Below are 22,726 nucleotides of genomic sequence, written 5' to 3' on the forward strand. Positions count from 1 at the left end.
ACATGTATTGATCCCTCTATATGCAAAGCACTGGAGGAGGCTGGAGGAGACAAACATATATTTGAGATGTAACGCTTATTCTTAGGGAACACATATTCTCGGGTGTAAACTAACGTGCACACAAATCTCCTGGGGATCTTGGTAGAATGCAGGTTATGATCCAGTAGGTCTGGGTGGACCTAAGATACTGCATTCTGAACAAGCTCCCAGGGGATGTTGACGGCACCCTTCTGCGAGCCCCACCCAGGAGGCAAGGCTCTGGGAGGTGACTGAGTGCTTGTATGTACTAGCCAGTTCTAAACATCAGACTTCTATCAGGACGTGCCATCCTCACGACACTACAGATAAATATTTCCCTTATCCACATTTTACAAATGAGACCGTCGAGGCCCTAGGTTACCAAGCTGGTCAGCTGCTACTAGCTCAAATCCAGCTCGTCTGGCTCAGAGAACAAAGCCACTCTTTTCCCAACAAGCCATCTGGTTGGAACTTTTTGGTTCATTTTCTGTCCTGAAGATTATCCTTGCTTCTCCTTTCTCTTCCTGCTCTCTTTTCACTAGCTGCCCACTTCCCTTTTTGCCACCTATAAGCACTTCTGCCAGAGAAGAGCAAAGAAGAAGTGGGAATAAATGTGCAAACTCATCAATTTCAAGTGTGCGAGCCATGTCTTTTAACCTAAATCCTGATGCCTTGATATCTGGGGCCCTGCCCCTGCCCCCAGGGTTAGCCAGTTCCTAGACAGAGTAACTCACCAGTGAATGTAACATGTCTTTCCAGCGAGGCTCTCACTCTTGGGCCACCATCCCCTGCCTGTTCACCCCAGGGCCGAGCACCACACAGCTAGGGACAGACAGCCCCACGCCCTAGTTCCCACTGAAATTATTCGAACTAGCTAATACAAACTAAGCCTGTGTGCCCTGCCTTGCCAGTTCCTTCCCACAGAAACCACAATAAAGACTCTTGGCCACATTCCACCTTCCCCTCTGCCTCCTGAATGACCCCGTGCTTCCCTGCACCCCATTCGCCCTGCATCCCACATGGCATGCCCCTTCCTCTTGGGATCTTAAGTAAAATAAACTCTCTTTTCAGTGGCAGCTGTCTCCCACTCTGTGGGCTTCACCATACCTAAATAACAGTAAAACCTCAAGTTTCTCAGGCAAGAGTACCTTCAGTCCCAGTGAACCTGTGGATGACGATGATGATGATGATGTTTATATTCTTATTTCCCTTGTAACTCCCAAGCTCAACCCTTCTCAGAGCTGGCTTGCATACATTCTCAATGGACGGCTTCTCAAGTTCCGTGCCCAAGGCCAGCCCTGCTCACCCTAAAATTTCCATTCCCGGGGAGAGTGCCAGGTGCCCCCCAGCCTGTGAGGGACTCTTACCTCATTCCCCGGCAGGTGCTGAGCGAGACGCTGGACTGTTCTGCCTTCCTCACTGTCCCGTGGTAAAAGCAGTCATCCTAGCAAGGAGAAGGTGGGTAGTCAGACCACAGGATACTGACAAGCATGTCAGTGTCACTGTCTCATAAAAATCAGGGATGATTATTCACCTACCCTAACCTTACAGTCTGCAAAGAGCTTTCCAAGCCACCATTTTCTTTGAGCCTCATAATAGTCCTGGGAGGTGGGACGGGGCGGATGCCGTCCTCCCCACTGAACTTCTGAGCTGAGGCTCAGAAGAGCAGAGACTTGCTGAAGGTCTCCCTGCTAGCTGGAGAGCCCAGGATTTCAGATCTCTTTCCATGACATGATGCTGGCCACGGAGACAATGCCTTCTGAAAAGCCTGTCTCTCCACTTGCGCCACCTCTCCGACCCCCTGTAAGGCTGAACAGCGTCCCCCCAAAATTCACGTCCACCCAGAACCTCAGAATGTGATCTTATTTGGATTAGGGTTTTTGCAGATGTAATTAAACTAAGATGAGGTGACACCGGACTAGCATCCTTATGAAGAGAGGGCACAGACACATACACAAAGAAGAAGGCCATTGGAAGATGGAGGCAGAGATCAGAGTGATGAACCTGGACACCAAGGAGCACCAGGCTGGCTCGGAGCCGCTAGAAACTGGAAGAGGCAAGGAAGGATCCTCCCCTAGAGACTACCGAGGGAGCATGGCCCTGCCGACACCTTGACTTCAGACTTCCAGCCTCCAGAACTGTGAGAGAACACGGCTCTGTTGTTTTCAACCTCCAAGTTTGTGCTACTGTGTTGCAGCAGCCCCAGGAAACAGGTCCACCCCTCTCCCTTGCCTTCCCTGAATCCTGGGCACCTGCAGCAGACTTGATTCGGCACCTGGGCCCATGGACGCTTGCAGGCCTGACGCTGCTCCCTAGTCAGTGAGTCTCATGGCCATCTGGCCCCCCTACCTGGCTGGATTCCTCCGTGGTGCAAAGAGCTGTTGTGCACGACTAAGTGTCAGGCCGGGGCTGGGCCCCGGGACACAGCTGTGAGCAGTCACACAGCTCCGGCCTCTGTGGGACTCACGGTCTCGTGAGAGCCAGTCTTAATCAAAAAGCCATTCAAAGATACAAAGATAATTACGAAGTATGAAGAGTGGCTTGAAATAAATGCTCAAGACGCCAGTGGAGTGTCTTATAAGTAGGGCAGCCAGAGAATTTATGAGGCAAACCGGGACCCTGCTGAGAGTGATCAAGAGCTGAACCGGACAGACGGGCACAAACCGGGGCTGTCCCCAGCACACGACGGGTGACGACAAGGGACACATTCCTACAAGCTTCTTCCCAAATAGGTCAAAAAAGATAAACTGGTCAGGAGAGAAGGTGAACTCCCCAGGGCAGAACCAGATTCTTAAGACGGTCTTAAGAAGGATATAAACTGTGTAGTTTCAGAAGCTTTTTCTTTCCCCACCAACATCGTGGGCCTGAGCAGGGCCAATCAGGAATCCCTGGCATTTGCCTACGTAACAGCAGTCTGAGAGGTCCATCACCAGGACCACGATCGCATGCGGTTGTTCCTTGGTCCCAGCAGGCAGGCATGTGACCCAGGAGACAGCTAACCCATCATCTGTATTCCCCGGTTCCACCTCCCGCCCAGCTCTAGGCATGAATATAGTGTAGCATGCTTTAAATTTACAAAGGGCTCTCACACACTTCCCTGCATGTGATAGTGATGCCTGCCACTTACTGCTACTAACAAGAAGGGTTGACCTCTATCCAGCTCTCGCCACTGGATAAAACAACTTACATGGATTTTCTTTCTCTTTAATTCTGATCACAGCCTTCTGAGGTAGATACTATTATCCCCATCTTTTAAAAGAGGACACTATAAGCTGGAGAAGTTTTAAGTCATTCACAGCGCCACACAGCAAAGTGGAGATTCAAACCCCAGCAGCCTGATTTCAGGCTCCAAGCTCTGCCTCTCTTAGCAAAAGCAGACCCAGCAAAGGGCACGGAACTTAATTTGTCAAAGCTCTAATATGGGTGATAACAAGGGACACATTCCTACAAACTGCTTCCCAAATAGGTCAGAAGAGACCAGCGGAGGCTGAAGAGCTAGTCTAAGCCTTGCCGCTCACTGGTTATCTCAACTTGAGCACGTTCCTTTTTCTCTTCTCCTCTCAATCTTCTCATCTGTAAAATGTGGTGTTGGAAGAGATGTTTATAAATTCCCATAAAAGCAGTGACTCATTTTACCCTTCCATAGCCCCGAGAGTCAGATCTTAGCAAATCCAATTTTCAGATGAGGAAACTCAACACTAGTGTGGTTGAAAGGGTTTTTCGGGTCACACAGCTAATTAAAGCCAAGATGAAAACCCTGGCTTTGGACCCCAAACTGCAACTCTTTCTACTGGAACACACCCACAGACCATTCCCCCAGTGACCTGACCTAGATCAGGGCTCGATGAATTTGATAAGGTTCCCAGAACTCCCACCACCCCAGGCCAAGTTTGGTAGCAGATTGTGGTCCTCAACGTTTTGGCCAAGCACAGCTAAATGGTTTATTCCATCCCATTTCTCTTTGGTTCTTCAGCTCCCAAATAAGAAAGCTGACTGGAAGCCTCACAGGCTGGGTGGAGGCTTTGCAAGGGCCCAGCAGCGTGGGATGGAAGATGACAGTGAGTCGTGCCATGCTAGGGTCAACAAGACCTCTGGGAGGGAGGGGAAGTTCTCTTCCTCTGCTGTTTCTCAAAGGCCCGTACAATGTCTGGGCCTAATCCTGAGAGCACAAAGAACAAGTAAACGAACAGAGCAGCCATGAAGTCATCACATTCCATTTCAGCTTCTCGGCCGGAGGGGGCCAGCCTAAGGGGGCTTTCGTAGCAGGAAGCGTGAGCTCATGGCAAACTTGTGCACCGAGACCCACTCTGCAGCTCTGGGTACAGACGTGCAAGAGCCAAACCCTGAGGAGGGTGCTTTATGAGGACATAGTGGCAAGGGGCTTTCGAGGCATGCCTGTCCCCATCCTACCTCCCTGGAGGCAGAGAAGTCTCCAGGAAGGAAGATGTTTTGACCAAGGAGCTTTGAAGAAGGTGTGGTACCTCTGCTGGACAGCCTCCCCAGAGATGAGAAGACACACAGCCTCCTTGCTCGTCACAGGCACTGGCCACACTGCCTGACTCCCTCCTCATCCAGGAAGGTCCTGGTGAAGAAGGCAGCACTGATTTTCACATCCAACAATCCAGTGCAGCCCCTCAGCTACCCAATTACTAAAGACTTCTTACATCTATTGAAATTTATCTGCCCTGTGTCCCTCTCCTCATCAAGGGCGATCTGGTAAACTCCCCTGTGCTCTTAAGGGCTGACAGTGGCTGTCACTATCTTCTAGACATTCACACTCTGGTGGGGATATTTTAAAGAGCGGGGGATCTCATGTGGGCATCTCAGTTTCTAGGGGAAGCTGCGGGAGGAGCACTGAGGCAGAGGAGCCTGTCCTGCGTCCCACACACCACACCTCCCAGACGTGCACGCCACAAAAGTCCATCGTGTCCTGCCCCAAAGGCAAAAGACACTGCTCCTCCTCTGGCCGGACTCCCTCTTCCCTTCTTCTTCACCCCAGCTCTTTGGCACAGAGTCTGAGAAGGATCACTCTAATCCAGAATTTCGCGCCTTGGGCACTACCGACATTTGAGGCCGAGTAACAATCTGTTGTGGAGGGCTGTCCTGCGCATTGTAGAACAGTTAGCAGTTTCCCTGTCCCCTACCCACCAGATGCCCCCACCCACCAGCAGCATCCACCTCTCCGTCATGACAATCCAAACTGCCTCCACACATTGGTCCCCTCCTTTGTTGGTTAAAATAGTCAAAGAAAGAAATAGAATATTTTAGGGTAACTGCATCTGATTTAAGTCGGTATAAATCAGTTCCACAGAAAGTAGATACGGAAGAAGAGACCTTTGCCCCCATTCCAAAGATCTGTCACTGCCACTCTGTCAGGAGGGAAAGCTGGGCCCACTGACATCCTTCAAAGTCCAACGACCCCCGTTTCTGGGCTCTCAGATAAAGTACATTATTTATTGGGCGTGTTTCCCCTAACGAACTAATAGCCCCAGGTAATGCCCATCTTATCAGAATCAAACCCCACTGCCCTTTGCAGACCCTAAACCTCTTACCTCACCTACAACCAATCAGAGACTCGTGCACAAGCCAATCAGGCACCTTGTGACCCGACCTTATAAAACACCCAATAACCGGCCCTCGGTGCTCACACAGACACCTCTCGTCTGTGTGGCCTGCTGCTGTCTATGGCAGCAAGACCTAATAAAGTCCTTTCTATTCTTATACTTAGATAGATAGATGAATAGATAAATCAGTATAAATCATCGTGAAGCAAATTTTCTTTGCTCTATGTCAGTTACCAACAAAACTTTAAGGAAAAGAAATGATTTAAACCAAAGTCACCCCTGGTCGAGAACCACCTTGTTGATCCTACAAATTCTAACCGGTCCCCTGCAGGAAAAGCTAGCAAACCGTGAGATGCGTGTGCTTCGTGACCTTAGGTAAATGTCCACCAGTGACCAAATGTTCACCGCTGGTGTGAGGAAGCAAACTAAAAGACTAAAACTGAAAGGCCGTCTTTTAAATGACACATCTTTGTGCAAATATCCAAACTCAACTTTGAGGGGAAAAACATCCAATGTGAAAATAGCAGCAAAATAAGAAAACCTTCAGAGCCTGGAATCACAGTAAAAAGGCAGACTGCAAAGCCTGACACATCCATACGAAAAAGAAACAAACGCTTGACCTGGTAAATTATTTCTTTTCCTTAAACTCTCATTAATACGTAGGTAATTGACATAATGCAGAGAAAACGTATGTTTCACAATGATTTGTATCAATTTTAATCAGATGCAATTAATGAAAATATTCTGTTTGTTTCACCGTTGTAGCCAGAAAGGAGAGGGTGCACTTATGAAACAATAAACTCATACTTTGCTTTTCCTGCTCACTCCCTTGGCCTTCAGTCAGGGGAAACAGTTCCTTCAAGGGAGGGATGGTCTCCATCAGGCATCTCCTCACCGTATAGGGGTGAGTCTGGGTAGGGCAGCTACTTGCTAATATTTGCTGACCTGAACTTACCTCGGATTTCAGGGTGGTGGTTTGAGGGTTGCCACTTGGAGTATAGTGGGTTTCTGTGTAGGCTGGAGCAAAAAGGTGCCTGAAAAGTATAAAAACAGACATTTGTCTCTTTAGATGTTGGACTTCACCCTCCTGGGAACAGCAGTCAGTGATTCGAACTGAACCTGGTAGAATTACCCTAAGCATCTCCACACAGAAGGAATTGGGAAGTCTTATGGAAGGGCTTAAGGAACAAAAAGGAAAACAGGATGAAGTTTGTTATCAATTTTGCATTCATTGGGACCATCCGTTAACTCAGACACAACCAGATGGAGGTGACCACCAAAGCAGTGATCTGAACTTTTTCTGGGTCCTGGGAAAATACATGTGTAAACACATTCACAGAATTTCCCAGGGTCTATGGATCCTATGGTGTACCTTGATTGATTATTTTTCCCAGTGCCTCCACCAACTGTTGGTATCAGCACAGCAGTTTCTCTTTAAGGGAATCCTTCTTCCCTATTTGCATGTTTTGGTGAGATTGTCAATCAAGGTGTCCTACCTGGCCCTGGCCAAGGGTGGCCCATGATGCAAGCCAATGGAGTAATGTTGCAAGGACTTAACAGATGGGCGCTATTCATCTGTGCCTTTGTTCCTGCTGTGTGGGTTCCGGGAGCCGCCTTTGTCCATCTTTTCTGAGACCTAGTGGTCCAGATTACCTGAGACCTGGTAGTTCTGTGTGTTACCCTATCAATATATTTTTTTTCTTTTCTAAAATTGGACATTTGTTTCTCTCTTGCCACAGACCTCTTGAAGTTGAGGTTAAAAATTCCTCACCAAAGGCAAGGTGATCCCAAATAAGGCTTTTAGAATTTCTCTAAAAGTTAAAACAGAAATAAAAGAGCCAAATGGATGCTTCAGCTAGCTCAGCCACATTAAAAGCAGAATGAATCTGAAGAAGGTCGAGGTCAGAAGGCAAAAAAGTGTCTAATGGAAGGCACCATTAAAAATTGGAGTCTAACAAAAATACAAAGAATTAAGTGGATATATATCTATCAATATGGAAAGATGTCTAAAAGGGAATTAGATAAAGACAGTACATTTCAGGAAAGTACACATTTTTTAAATCCCTTTTAATGAAGAAGTAACAGCAGCATGCACCCTAGTGCCTGCATTGACAAGCAGTGGGAGAAGGAAGCGCCCGTCGTTAACGGAGCTCATCTCAGGGGGTTACAGAGATGTTCACAGTGTAAGTTGCACATTTCTAAAAAATTAGTTGATTAAAAAAAATAATGATCATATATTTATTTTGAAAACTGAAAATCTAATTTGAAACCGCTTTTAAAAAAAGAAAGAAAATACAAGCTGAGGCCAGCACGGAAAACCAAAGGAATCTGCAGGGACCACCCTGGTTTTGGAAGAGGTGACATTTCCCACAAGAGAGGGTCTCCAGAGTCACTTCCAGCTCTACGTGCCAGGACTCCTGACTCTCAGATTCTCTTCGACCCAGAGTGCAGAAGGCAAAAGCCTCTTGTGCTATGTGAAACCCTGCAACATCCAGCCTTAGACAAGAAGAAACACAACAGGGAGATGCAAAAATAAAGCAAAGCAGAAAACCCAGCTTGTGCAGAGAAACTCTAATCACATGGAACTCTGGGTCAGTAGCTAACTTGCCAGATTCTTCCTCCCTTTCTCTTTCTCCTCAGCTTCTAACCAGCCAAGGATCCAAGGGAGGCGTCACCCGTTTATCTGAGGGAGATAAACTGTAAGCCCCATGAGGACAGAGGCCAAGCTGTTTTGTTCACCAGTATGTATCAGTGCTTAATGTTTACTCAATAAAAGAATGACTTCACTAATTATTGAATGAATGAGCGAGCGAATGAACAAGCGCATTCTTCAGCAGAGCACGGGCTGGAGTCCGAGAGACTAGCTTTCAGTTCCAGCTCTGACATCTGCTGTCTCTATGGCCAGGAGTGAGTTACTTTAACCTCTCTGAACCTTTGTTTCCTCTTCTGCAAAAACAAGGATAACATCCCTACTAGACAGGGCTGTCATCAGAGTAAGATGACATACTGCACAAAAAGAGCTTAAAACCAGGCCTGGCTCATAGTGGAGCCCACAAAAGGTTAGTGATTATCATTATTGCTTTCAACAGGGATTATGATAGAAGAACCCAGAGAAAGCAGCGGAATTTACCTATTTCCTTCTAACTTTCCCCAGCCATTAACTCCCCAGTGTATCACTTGAGAGAGGAGAAAAAGCAATGAGCTCATCCCTGCGGCCCATTTCCTGGGTCTGCTTGCACAGACCGCATAATGACGGCTGGTCGGGGGTTCAGAATTTAATGGTCCCTCCCGGGTGCTGCTGGGGAGATGTGAATCTTTCTGCAGGAAGTGCACTCCTGGAAAGTACATCCTCAGCCTCTTCTGAGTCTTGAGGGGGAAATATTCACCCAATGACGCCAAGATGCTCCAAAGAGGGCAATCCAGACTGAACCTCAGAGACCACGTTCTTGTTGGTTCTCGGCCACACGCCCTCAGGAGGGCAAGCATCTTTCTGCGCCTTCTTATTCTGAGGCTCTGCCACCGTCATCATAGGACTCTCATAGCCTCAGTGTTGAAAGGGAATCATTAAGCCAAACTCATTAGACTGTGGGCTCCCTAGGAGCAGGGGGCACGGCTGCCTTGTTCAAGCCTTCTCCCAGCTCCCAGCACCTACCAGTCAGGTTTAGTCTGTGAAAAAGTGGATCAATGAGTAAACGAATTAATGAATGGACATTCTACTTTGTGTAGGAATGTGCCACATGGTCATTCAATACTGGACATCTCCAGTGACAGTGAGGTCCTAAGATCACTCACTCCATTTCTGACCACATATAGAGAGAGAGAAAGTTCTTACATTGAAACAAAATGACCTTTCTATAACCAGCACCCACTGGCCTCCTTCTGACTTCTGAATCCGGGTGAGACAATCTGCACCCTCCTCTACCTGACTGTCCTTTTCAGGACCAGCAGCATCAGCATCACCTAGGAAATAGTTAAAAACGCAGAGTGTTGGGCCCCACCCCGGACATTCTGCAGCACATAGTCTGTTGTAATAACTCTCCAAGAGTTATTACACGCTGGACCATAAGTTCTCAACATATGTTTTAGTAAACTTCAGAAATACCCAAGTGTTTGACTACCCGTGCCCCCATCACCTTTCTGCCTGCACCACACCCTGAATCATTCTGAGTTTAAGAAACTCGGAAAAGTTACAATCAAAACAGCTCACATGTATTTAAGTGTGAAATCATTTCACCTTCACAACACACTTATGAGGACACTGGGACCTCAGAACTGTAACTTGTCTAAGTTATCATAGCACAGTGTCAGAGCCGGGTTTAAAACCCAAGTCTGTTGGAACTGACCATACTTTTTTTTCAGTGGAGGTACTGGGGATTGAAGCCAGGATCTTGTGCATGCTAAGTCTGCACTCTGCCACTGAGCTTCTCCCTCCCTGCCCCCAGCCCCACCATGGTTTTTAAGCAGTTTCCTGCTCTGTCTTTCTTAGAAGGTGGAAGCCTAAAACCAAAGCACTGCCAGCAACCGGTGGTCCGAAGCACAGTCTGATGGTGATGATAGTGGCCTTGAGAACCTGTGATGCCACAAAAAGGAGGCTCCTAGCTCTCAGATGTAAACATCTGCAAAGAGCAACAGGGGTAAGCAAAGCACAGAGCAAGAGAAAGAGGACGAATGTAGAAAAACTTCAGGGCTAGTTTCTTTTTGTTTTTGTTTCTTTTAAAATAACAACCCTTTCCCTAAATGGGGTTGTGGTTGTTGGCCAGGAAGGTCATCCTTCCTTTGAGAAGCAAAAGGAAGGGTCGTGTTTCATCACCATCATCTGTGTAATTTTACAGGACACAAAAAACTACTTTCAAACGCTTCCTACTGCCCCAAGCTAGGCCCATCTATGCCCACGTGCCCAGGCGGTGCCCTGGTGCTGTTCTCGGCACCGAAGACGGGGCCACGGAGCCACTGAGCGGCCCAGCTCAGCCCAGCTGCCCTTTCTCTGACCACATCTTGTTCTCATCTCCTCTCTGACATGGGGCTGGCTCAGCAGATCTGCAGGAAGCCGTCTCTCACCACTGGAGTGTATTAGGATTTTCAGGAAACGAGTTGTGAGTGATGTGTGTCCAGGAAGAGAGAAGGACTGTCCAAGACTTCCCACCCCGCCCCCTCCCTTTTCTGGCTTTGATGGAAAAGCAATTTCTGAAGAAGGGGCCTTGTGCCCGTGCCCTCCAGGCTCACAGGCCCACAGGCAGGCAGAAATCACACATCATCCCAAGGCTAACAGCCACCAGCACTGGTGTGCTCGCTCTGGGGGAAACCCAAGTTGCTCAGACCCCTAAGTCCTCCAGCAAAACTTGCATCTTCTGAATCTCAGCTGGGAAAGCAAGCTGTCTCCCAGATACTGGACATAAAAAAGAAAGTCACTCTCCGGGGAAGGACCACAGAATTGCCCATAGTGGCCTGGAAAGCATTTGTACACATAGCCAGACCCCTCCCCACAAACACACTGCAGTCTGCCACAGTCCTGACCCACCTTTCCTAAGGCTCACAGCCTTCAGACCCAGAGCTGTCCCTTTAAGGACTAGGTGCTATCAGACGAATTTCAAATGCCTCTCTAAGCATCTCTAAAACTCACTCTGGGGAGAAGTAGCCAGACTAGAATTTGCAGAACATCTTCTCAGAGCTCACACTCCCATCCTGCTGCTACAGGTGAGCAAAACCAGTGAAGATGAAGTGATAACAATTTCCAAGCCACCTCACCTTGAAAAACAGCCTACCAAGCCCATGCTCAACCCAGTGGCTATTTTTACTAACACCTCCTTCTCCCAGGTCTTGCTGCACATCTAGCTCTTTCAAGAGGATCCGGGCACTTCTACCCTGGGGATGCTTGGGAGGGACAGCCTGCTGGTCCCTCTTCTTTTCCCCGAAGGAGCCTCACCCTCACCCTGCCCACCCATGCTGGTGATAACACAAGGCTCTCTCATTTCTCAGTCATGCTTTTAGTGCCGTCATCGTGGGACTTAACCCAGTAACACAACACCCGGAAATGCTGTGAAAAAATATAAAATCCCAGGCCCCATCCCAGCCCCACTGAGAATTATATTCTCTAGAGAAGGACTCAGAAATCTGTATTTTTAATAGTTTTTCCAGGTGATACTTTTTCAGGCTCTGGGAATGCTCTTACTTACTCCATTGGATCAATTTTAATATTTTTAATTCTTTTTCTCATTTCCAGCCTCCTAAGCACCCTCTCAAAATCTAAAGGTGATACCAGCATAGCCAAAAGGGAATGACCAGGGCTCAGAAAGCTTTCGCTTCAGTCCTTGTCACAGTACTCTCCAGATGACTGGCATTTCACACTCTGGAGATGAGGCAGAAGGTCACCACAGCACCCTTCAACGTGGTACAAGAGCCCTGTCAAATCGCAGACTCTAAGAGGCCTAAGGATCTTTGGACTCTGGTGGGGGGAACTGTAGCTTTGAAAGACTAGTTACAGTTAATGAGGGCAGCTCTTGTAAAACTCTGTAAAATTAGATGTTAACTAGTAAAAACCTAGTAAGACACACTAGAGATGAAAATGATTTCCACTGAGTAGAAAAGATAACTCTCCAGGTTATGATTGCATTGCCCCAGGATATTAACCAGCTTTGTATCTAATTTAGCGATGTTATCTCAGCATTCCTTTTTCACTCTTGAAGAAAAAAATATATATGCATATGTTTCCCTTATCTGTTCAATCTTGAAACCAGTTTTACCACTTTGTTGGTTTCCCCATTAGATAAATAAAACTTTGACAAGTGCTCACCATTTGTGTGTGTATGAGAACTGTTTGCACCTGAGCCACCTAAATTCTCTCCATTCCCTAGATTGCAAATGAACAGAGTAATAATTTCCATCTCTCAGCCTCACTGAGAGGATCAAATGAGAAAATACATTCAAAACTAGCTGAGATGCTAGTAAGTTCTGCGAACTTGGGCAAGTCGGTTACCCTCTCTGTGCCTCGGTTTTCTCACCTATAAAATGGGGGAGATGATAGAATCTACTTCGTAGGGTTGCTGTAAAATGTTAGGAGCGTGCCTGACTATAAATGTTTGCTAAATATAACAGACAAATGAGAAAGAACTCTTTGCAAAGTACAAAGTATTTGTGTTCTACAAATATCACTGCTATCATTTTCTAGCTATGTGTACATGTGGTAAAACTCAGTTAATGTTAAACCAAAACAAAGGGGTTTCTGAGGGTTCATGATACTAGTCTCTCTCCTTCTGGGTATGTTCAGAAATTCTTGTGTTCGTATTTTTTTAACTAGCAAGGAGATACTACGCACATCACAAGCTAGTCAGCTCAGAATTTCCCTTTCTATCAAATGGAAATGGAGATGCCCAGAACGGGCAGACATTAGGAAGAGGTTTTGAAGAGTAGACAGAGTTTTTCTAACGTAACGGCTAATGCGTGCCCTATTTGGGACAAAATAACACATTAAGTAACTATTGTTTTGTTGTCTTTTGTTTTCGAAGGGCAAGAAAGAAAAGGGGGAAGAGACAGCTCGAGCTGTCTCAGGACTAAGATTTCCAAAGCTGTGCTCCTCCCACCTGTGACTGCAGAGGAGTGGGAACACGCCAACCTGCCGCAGGCATGGCTCTAGAGCCAAACGAGGGACCAAGGAGTCCGGGGCCCACAGGCAAAGGCAGTCCTTTCTGAGGGAGCAGAAAGGCCAAGGAAAGGGGAACTGCGGAGGCTGCTCCTGATGTGAAGAGTGGGAGAGCTCCTCCTACTCCAGGGACTCACCTGAGTAGACGTCATCCCTGCCCGAGGTCCAGCTCCAGACGCAAGGCGGCAAAGCAAGATGGCCCCACTCACAAGCCTGGCACAAAGCTGAAATATGCCGTCTTTAACCTTCTATGAAGGAAGTTTCCTAACAGTGCATTCAATCAACACTCCTTTTCACCAACCGAGTCCCACTACATCTTCTCCCAGTCCCCACAGGACCTGGCACCCTTCCAACCGGCTCCTGGTCCTGTGTTTTGCTTTCGTGCAGTAGACCAAAGGATGTTTGGATGAGCACTGTTTACTCCTCTGGCCAGCAGGGTCTTTATTTCATCCTCTTCGGGCCTTGCTCTTGGCTGCGTCCACCAAAATCAGTAACCTCTCTGGGCAAATAGGGCTGACTTCTTGGGATCAGGACGCTTAACTGTCAGGGACCTGAGAGACCCTCAAAATGGCTCACCCAAGAAAAGTTTACAGGTTTGTTTTCCAGTGTCCCAAATAGCCTATTATGGGTATTTACTAGAATTGGATAAGAATAGTTCGGGGAAATGGGGTAATATCTTTACAATTTCTGAGAAAAATTAAAGCAGCCTTTCTAGCAACCAGTTGCTGGTAAATAACTACAGTCCTTGTTTATCAGATCGACCTGAAGGAAAGGGTAAACGCACGAGGCAGCGGTTAACGTTGTACAGATAAACACTGTGGATAAGACACAGGGGAAGAGATGAAAAGGAACCTCTAAGATCAGTAGACCTATGAAAATATGCTTAGAAACAAGAGACTAGGTGGGGCTTCCCATGAATAAAAGCAAAAAAAACAAAGAGCAGGTGGGTGAAGACCACAAACTAAGCTGCCCTAAATGTAGGTTCTTAGTCTGTTTTAGTCTCTGATTACATATCCCAGTAACTTTGATAACTTTGTCCAGTGTTTCTTAGCATCCTAAAGGACAAATCACAGTGAGAGCACAGGTCAAGAAGGTGGGAAATCGGAAAGCCCTCCAAAATCATAGGGTACACCTGTTGTCCTGGCCTGCCCAGCATCCCTGCCACTTTCTTGGGAAAACAGTGCCTGATCTGCATTTAGAGAAATGGTCCGCTCTAGCCGCATTTGGACTGGGGGCCCCTGGAGTCAGTCATAACAAGCCAGGACAACCAGATCTCGTTTCACTGAATTGCAAGATGAGTGACAGCTGGTGAAAACGGCTGGCGCTGTGTCACGACTGTGATGGCACCTGAAGAGACTGTGAATTCCTGCACCCTGTCCTTTCCGAGCCCTAATCCTTCAGCTTTCCCCTCACTCTATGTATTGCCTCATTCCCTTTCCATCAAGTTTTTTGTTGTTTTGTTTTTTTAAGGAGGGGAAGAGGACTGGGGAATAAATTGCAGAGTCCACTGCAGCAAAAAGTCCTTGTATGCCACCCTCTCTGTCCACTGCTTCCCCCTACTCCACTCTTACAGATGAAGAATTTTAAAAAGGGCAAAGCAACTTGCCAACATCACACAGTTGTATTTTGCTTCTAAACCCATCAGTCTAAATAAACTAAAGTTAGCTAAACATCAGTGGTAGATAATCTAAGAGTTAGGCCCTCCAGACGCTCCTGAAGGCAGAGAGGAAGGATGCTCAGGCCATCTCAACGATAATTGCTTATTAAGCTGCATAATACGATACAAAATGCAGAGCACATGGCCTCAGGAAGACCAAGTTCCTCCTGGCTTGAATTCGTCACACAGCTGTTCTGGGTTCTTGGCCACGCTCTTCAGAACTTCAGGCTCTGCGCCTGCAAGCGGGCTCCCTCGTATTTACTGGGGCCAGTCATGTGCCAGGTACTGGGCTAAGGGATGTGAAGGAGGCGAGCACAGCTTTTCTGCCCTCCATCTGGCATCTCCCGTCATGGAGATTAGAGGAGGCTGAAGGGTGACAGATTAGGTCACCCCCAAAACGCCAATTTAGTATGAGGATCATTTCAGCTGAAGGCAATCGAGAAGAAGCAGGTACAAGAAAAGCTTCCTGCCCTCCCCTTCGCTGCCTAAAAGCAGCACATAAATTTCCAAGGGTGTCCCTCTTCCTCTCTCTACCAGGAAGGACAAAAGTTAACCATCAGAGACAACTTTAGACCCCATCAGCCTGGAGACGGCACCAGAGGAATCCACATGACAAACTTTACTCATCAGCCTTGTATCTACCGTTTGTTTCCCAAATATTTACCTTCGCACAGTTTACTGCCTTTGAGAGACTAAAACCTCTTTCCTTTGTCCTACCATTTCTCTACAAATGTCTTCTTCTTTACTGAAGATGCTACAGAAGCCTGAATTCTAACTGTGTTGCTCATTTTCCCCTGGGTATCTTCCATGTGTACAGGTTAATAAACCTGTTTGTTTCTCTCTTGTTAATCTGTCTTTTGTCATAGGGTTCTTAACCGAGAACTTAGAAAGGTAGGAGGGAAAATTAAGTTTTCCTCCTTTCCAAGGTCATCTGTGAAAGTACTCTGCAAACACAAAGAGGACACACAAGAGGTAGGTATTACTGTCTGGTTCCTGGAAACCAAGTCACCATTTCACAACCTCTCTTCCTTCCTTCTTAGAACTGCTGCAAACAAGGGTTGCAAGCAACGTCCAACTTCCGCTAGCAAGCTGCCTACACAGCTGTGGAGGAGGGGTACCTGTGCATGAGCGTGTGTGCATGAGCGTGTGTGCGCGCGTGTGTATTGAGGGCAGAGAGGAAAAGGCCACCTAGGGGTCCGAAACGCAGCATCCTCAACACTGCTGATCTTCTCCGCAGCCATAATCCTATCATCACGTAAGTGAAAGAACAGTTTACCATTTGCATTCTTACTCAAGCCCCAAATCCAGCATCAGTAAGAGATAAAGAGCTTCCAGAACACAAGGAGCCTGACATCTTTCCCAACACAGTGGTCTCCTCTCTCTCTAGCACTCCAGTCTCCCTCCAAAGGAATCCCTTTCCATGACTTGTCCTTCCTTTCCCGCGGAGGGAGGAGGGGGGCTTGGAAAAAGAAACCACACCCAATATAATGCAGCCATTATAGCCCCTTGGCCCATCGAGACCTCTCTCCAGGGAGACTGATGCAAGAGGAGAAAATGTAGAGGCTGCCAGTTCTCTGCAAACCCGTAACCTCAGGGGTAAAAGGAGGGGGGTGCATTAGGGCACATGGGAGCTATGGAAGGGACTGGAAAAGAGCCATAAGTACAGAAGTCATAAAGACCCCATTTCTCCTTAAACTGGCTGAGGAAAGCCTGGCCAGCTCCACCCACTCAATGATATCATTGTTTTCAACAAAAGCTGGTTTGAGAACCCCCAGGGAGGCCCCCAGGGAGGCCTCAGCTGCCGGAATAGGCAGAGGTCTCACCAGTTCCTGGGAGATCGAGTGTTTAGAATTGTAGATAAGGAGCGAAGACTACGTAAGGGTCCACATTACAGAGATAACCAGGGTAAGGACAGACTTCGCTCCTGCAGGGCCTTTTAGGGTCATAGAAAGAGTGCCGGACACTACTTCTCACATAGACTTTATCAGTGGATCCCCACCACCAAGATCCCGCAAAGTTGGTGACTAGAAAGGGTTACGCTTCATCTGATGAGGACACTAAAGATCCGAGAAAAGAAGTGGCTTGTCCGAGGTCCCACCACAAGCTGAGGACATGCCCAGGGACTCACACCACTGTCCCAGTACCTACTCCAGCCGGGAGCCTCAGATTGACGCTGGAGTCCATCCCCTCCCTCAGCCTATATTCAACCCATCTCCCAGTCTCCATGATTCCACCTTATAAATAAGTATCTCTGGAATCTGTCCTCTTCTCTCCATATCAGCTATCTGTGCCCTAAGTCAGATCACCGTAATTTCTCACTCAGATTATAATGGAGCTTGTGAATGGGTCTTACTACCATCGCTAATCTTGCCCTCTTCCAATCCACCCTCCACGCTTCAGTCTAAGCCGTCCTTCTCACATGTATTTTGGATGTGTCACTGTCTGGCTTTTAAAATAGCCTCCATCAGCTTCCCATTGCCCTCAAGATAAACACCCAGTCCCTTAAAGGAGACTACAAAGCCATTCAAAGACACTCCTGCCAACCTGGCCAACCTCTTCTCTCATCGCTTCCTTCCCCCTTCTCACTCTCCGCTCTAACCATAAAGAACTTCTTTGCATCTTCAAATGTTACTCTAGCCTTTGAACCTTTGTTCCTGCTACTTGTGCTGTTTGGAACCCACTCCCTTTGTATAAGCTAACTCTACCACCCCCTCCACCACCGCCCTACTTCTTTTCACTTCACTTCCTCCTGACAGCCTTCCCTGAACCCCATCCAGGGTAGGTTCTCCTTCCCCATGCTCCCACGGTACCCTCTGTTTCCTCCATCATAGCTGCCCCACACTGTTCAGTAATGGCTGGATTACCTCTCGTCTCTACTAAGCTCTAAGCCCCATGATGGTGGACACTGTGTTTTGCTCGCCGTTGCTCTTCCAGGAACACTCAGGACCTAGCCCAAAGCCAGCCACACATTTGGCGCTCACAGTATTTGTTGAATGAAGGAGGAGAAGGAAAGAGAGAAAGAAGGTGAGAATCCCCGGTGAGTAATCCAGAGCTCAAGCCCGAAACGCGGAGACGCCTGTCAGAAAAACCAAGGATTCTCTGACTCAATACCTGCCCCTGAATGAGTAAGAGTAAGACCCACAGCTTGTTCCAGGGTGCCCAAAAGTCTATTCATTTAGCGTTCAAGGTATCAGCCAAAAGTTGTGTGTATCACCGAGTTCTAAAAAGAGAAAGGGTAAAGCTTCCTTTCTTACAATCAGAATATTTCCTGGCTAAAATGTAAATGAGGTTTCATGCTCAGGATAAAACTAGTCCAGAGACCTCAGAATTGGCCTCTTCCTCCTGTGGACTTTTCCAGGAGATGGTGATGCTCTACTTCCTAAGCACAAAGACTGGGGAGTAGAAACATCACCAGCTTCTAGGGAGTCTGGATGAAGAGCCAAGGCACATCCTTGAAGATGAAGACAGAGGTCTGGAAGGTGGGACCTCCAGTCCAAATGTACATCCACACATCCATCCATATCCCACCCACCATGTCTTGTTTTCAGGAGACTCCATCCTCTCCCCGAGTTGTGAAGAAGCCATCTTTGCTTTGGGCTCAGTCCCTTGCAGTCCGTGGCTCCATCCACCAGGTACACCTCCATCCACTCAGCTCAGCCCAAATTTCCCTTTGACAGGGAGGGTGGGGGAAGAGCTTCTTCTCATCCAAGGTGCAGAAAATATAGCTCAGTTTTAAATTGCACCTCAAGCTTCTTTCCTAGAAATACTCCACTTATCTTTCTGATCACAAAGTTTTACCGGAGGCAAGAGAGAGCCCAACTCAAAGTCAAACATAAGAGAACAAAGGAAACGGAGCTCTAAGCCACTCAAATCTCAGGTAGCTCAGCTGTAGAAAGGACAGAAACTCCTTCCCCAAACCTACATACTGCTCTTCTGAACTACGATGATTTGGCCTAGTTGGAATACTGAATTCCTAAGAGCTTATTAGCACTACAATTTTGGTTCCTCTTGATCCAGACCAAATATTTATATATTAATTTCTCAGTCTGAATTCCTTTCTCATTCTTTCACTCATCTCTCCCCCTTTCCTCATGCAAAGCCTCCCCTCCTTGCTCCTGCAAGACAGAGTTCCAAGGAACCCTCCTTAGGGAAACTTTCTCTATACTCTAGTCAGAAATTCTCTCTTCCTTCTTGTCTCCTCAGCACTTTACTTTTAACTCTATTAAGCAAATTTGTAACCAGCCTGGGATTGTGCTGTTTGTGTGTTTTCTCTCCTACAGAGAGTAAACTGTGAGAGGGCCAGAATATTGGGTTTGCATCGACTCCCTACAGCACCCTGCACAGGACTTTCCACACAGGTGCTCAATTAATGTTCACTGAAATCAAACTTGCAGAGTGGAGTTGAGTTAGCTCTGGTTTAAAAGGTAGGAAAAATACATCAACTGATGAATGGATAAACACAATCTGGTATATTCATGCAGTGGAATACTATGCAGCAATAGAAAGGAACAAGGGACAGATACCTGCTATACAACATGGATAAAACTCAAAAACATTACACAGTAAAAGAAACCCCTCACAAAAGACCAATATTGTATAATCTCATTTATATGAACTATCCAGAGTAGGCAAATCTACAGTGACAGATAGCAAGTTAGAGATTGCCAAGAGCTAATGGGTTTCAGGGAGAAAGTGGGGGTGACTGCTTATAAGGTTTGCCTTAACAAAGTACCACAAACTGAGAGGTTTCAAAACAAAAATTTATTGCCTCACGGTTCTGAAAGTTAAGTCTAAGATCAAGGTGTTGGCAGTGCTCCCTTTGAAGGTGCTAGGAAAGGGTCTGTTTCAGGTCTCCCTCCTAGCTTCTGGCATTTTCTTGGCTTGCGGCTTCATAACTCTAATCTTTATATGGCATTCTCCCTGTGTGCTTGTCTGTGTCCAAATGTCTCCTATTTATAAGGACACCAATCATATTGGATTAGATGCCACCCTACCCCTGAATGATTCCATCTCAACTAATTACACCCACAATGACTCTATCTCCAAATAAGGTGACTCTGATGATTGTTGCACAACTCTAAATGTACTAAAAAATATTGAATGGCATACTTATTTAAACAGATCAACAATACCGTATGTAAGTTATATCTCAATAAAGCTGTTTGTTGTTTTTTTTTTTTCAAAGGCAGGAGAGTTTGGGTTTAAAGAGGCTGCCCAAGCTCAACAATCAACCCATTGGTGAGAACGTGTGGAACAAATTCTCTCAACATGGGTGGTGGGATGCCACTGACAGAGAAGCCAAAGGCAATATGCCTTTATCTACCTGCATGTTCTGTGTAAATTCCCTGGGACCCAGTGAGTTGCATTTAGGAGGTAATCCTCTGAAAGCACCTTCCAAAGAACATGAACATATTCACTCTAGCACTGTTTGTAAAAATGGGGGGAAAAACCCCATCTTGAATGCCCATCAATATGGGGTGATTAAATTAATCATGGCATCTGAATCATTATTGAATCTGAATGAAGGGTATATGGGGATTCATTACATTATCCTCTCTCCTCCTGTGTGCATTTCATCATTTTTCATTTTAAGAACTTTTTAAAGTAAATGATGGCATACACATACAATATAATATCACATAGCCATTAAAAGCGACCAAGAAATTTACATGGAAACGTATCCATAATACTTTCCCATACAGTGCTGTACGAATGTAAAATGGTACTGTCTTTGGGGAGGAATCTGTGGAATGGGAGGGACAATTTGTCAGAATTTAAAACATTTTAAACACATAGGCTGTATGTCCTTGCAACTCTGCTTCTAGGTATCTCCTCCTCTGCCCAGTCCTACAGAAACACTTGCAAATATGCTTAAAGACTATGTATAAGCCTATTACTGCAGCATTATTTGTCCTAGCAAGAACTTGGAAAACTGTCCATTAATAGGGAAATTTTTAAATTTTGGTCCATCTATTCAGGAATTCTATGTCACCATTAAGAAAGTGAAATACATCTATACATGTGCTCATGTGGAAAGATACTGAAGACCAATAATAAAAAAGCCAATTACAGAACAGTACATAAAGTATGATCTCATTTATTTTAAAACTCTATTACTGACAATTTTTTCTAGAATATTATTATTGAAGTTTTCAGACATTCCAAAAAGTTCTTGTGTAAATTTTTAAAAATAATTTGATGCTTGCCCATGGAATATTTCCAAGTGAAAAAAAATTGACTATGAAACTTCGGATATAGTACGACCCCATTTGGGTAAATTTACATGGACATTTATACAGGGTTAAAAAAAAATCTATGTGAAACCGTACGTTCAGGGTAAATGCTCACTCCCTGGATGCGCGCTATCGTTGTTATCTTAAGGTAAACAGTCTGATGGTCAAGGGTTCCTCAAACTCAAGAATCAACTCCCGACTTCCTCCAAGTACACACTTCCCTTCACTCCGACAAGAGTCCACTAAGGCCAACAGGGCAGCTGACAGCTTCCTCCCATTCATTTTACCCTGTGCTCCTGCTGAAGGGCCGCCAGGAGAAATAAGCTTGAGACAAAAGAAAACCATGGACATCCTTCCTGGCTACACAGGCAGCCCTGGCTGTGGGTCCCTGGAAGGAGATAGAGCCGGAACCGGTATACAGATCCCAGCCTCTTTATCAGACAGCTCAGGGCCTTGCCAAGGGAGGGTCCGGGTGCTGATTCTGCAGGCGCAGACAGGAGGTACAGTTTGGCCAACCGGAGAACCTGCAAAGCTGGACTCTGGAGATACAGTTAGGTCAAACTGGGCACGGCTGGAGAGCAGAAGTGAGTTTCCTCCCAGGGGCAGTGAGTTTTAAGGTCGTCTTCCTAATTACATTTGGAAAGCAACTCAGGGGAATTCCCTCTTACTTCATTCTTAAATGTTTTTCCGATCCTGCAGAACACAAATAATAGCGACTATCTGTTGGACTCTCACTGTGCACCAGTTACCGTGTAAGCCATTTAAGAGCATTACGTTACTGAATGTCACGTGACATCCGACAAGGTGGCCACTATTATTAGCCCCATCATGTGGATGAGGAAACTGAGACTCGCAAAGGTGAAGCAACTTGCCAAAGCTTACATCACCAGTGGGTACAAGGAGCTAGGTTCTGAATCCAACCTGCCAGGATTACACCATCACAGTCCACTGAAATCCAAATTCTAACCAGGGCCCCGGGAAAGCAGCAGGAAAGAGAAGAGGGAGGGCAGAATAACAAAGAAGTAACACCAGTGCTAACTGAAGGAGCGCATACTGAGCAAGGGCAGTGCATCCAAGAAGCAATATGAGGCCACAGCTAAGAGCCTGAGGCTAGAGTCAAACATATCTTCTTCCACATCCTGGCTCTGCCCTTCCCACCAGGTGACTTGAGCAAGCCACACAGCTACATGCCACAGGGTCCCCATTTGCCAAATAGGGTTAATACAGGTACCCACACCTCTAGGTTGTTGTGATGATTCAATTAGATGACTCACACAGAGACTGCTCTATAGGCATCCCCTACACTGTGGCCATTACCACAACTGATGGTATCATTACTCATATCTGACCATCATTCTTCAGCCAGAAGTTACCCAAAGGTAGACTGAGAATCAGACAACACGTCCCGGAACTTAAGAAATGCCGGTAAGTGGTAACCACACATGCTATTTCTCAATGTTTTTCTCTTGTCAGTTTCTTACTTGAAGACAGTCACAGGGGCCACATGCAATGCCTTGTATCATCAAGACACCTTGGAAAACATCTGATGTTGACTTTGCACTAACGAAAGTTAGCATGTACTGAAAACCTGCTCATGTTTGTGCCAGGAGTGATCCTA

The 22,726-nt window shown here is 46.4% G+C and overlaps 1 protein-coding gene across 3 annotated transcripts in view; it reads right to left on the minus strand.

The window, feature by feature from the left end:
* ADAM19 (ADAM metallopeptidase domain 19) overlaps positions 1-22,726 on the minus strand; it is an 81,236-nt gene that overhangs the window by 43,677 nt on the left and 14,833 nt on the right. Inside the window, exons 1-3 of one of the 3 annotated variants that reach the window (XM_064484493.1) lie at positions 13,356-13,763; positions 6,538-6,616; positions 1,386-1,462 (exon numbers count right to left, since the gene is read on the minus strand). In XM_064484493.1, coding sequence (XP_064340563.1) covers positions 1,386-1,390 — 5 coding nt within the window. In that variant the 5' untranslated portion in view covers positions 1,391-1,462; positions 6,538-6,616; positions 13,356-13,763. Of the gene's footprint in view, positions 1-1,385; positions 1,463-6,537; positions 6,617-13,355; positions 13,764-22,726 lie in introns of those variants that run through there. The other 2 variants (XM_064484494.1, XM_031449413.2) reach the window with 2 other exon arrangements.

The sequence above is a fragment of the Camelus dromedarius genome, chromosome 3 (genome assembly GCF_036321535.1).
Source record: "Camelus dromedarius isolate mCamDro1 chromosome 3, mCamDro1.pat, whole genome shotgun sequence".
NCBI classification, from domain to species: Eukaryota; Metazoa; Chordata; class Mammalia; order Artiodactyla; family Camelidae; genus Camelus; species Camelus dromedarius.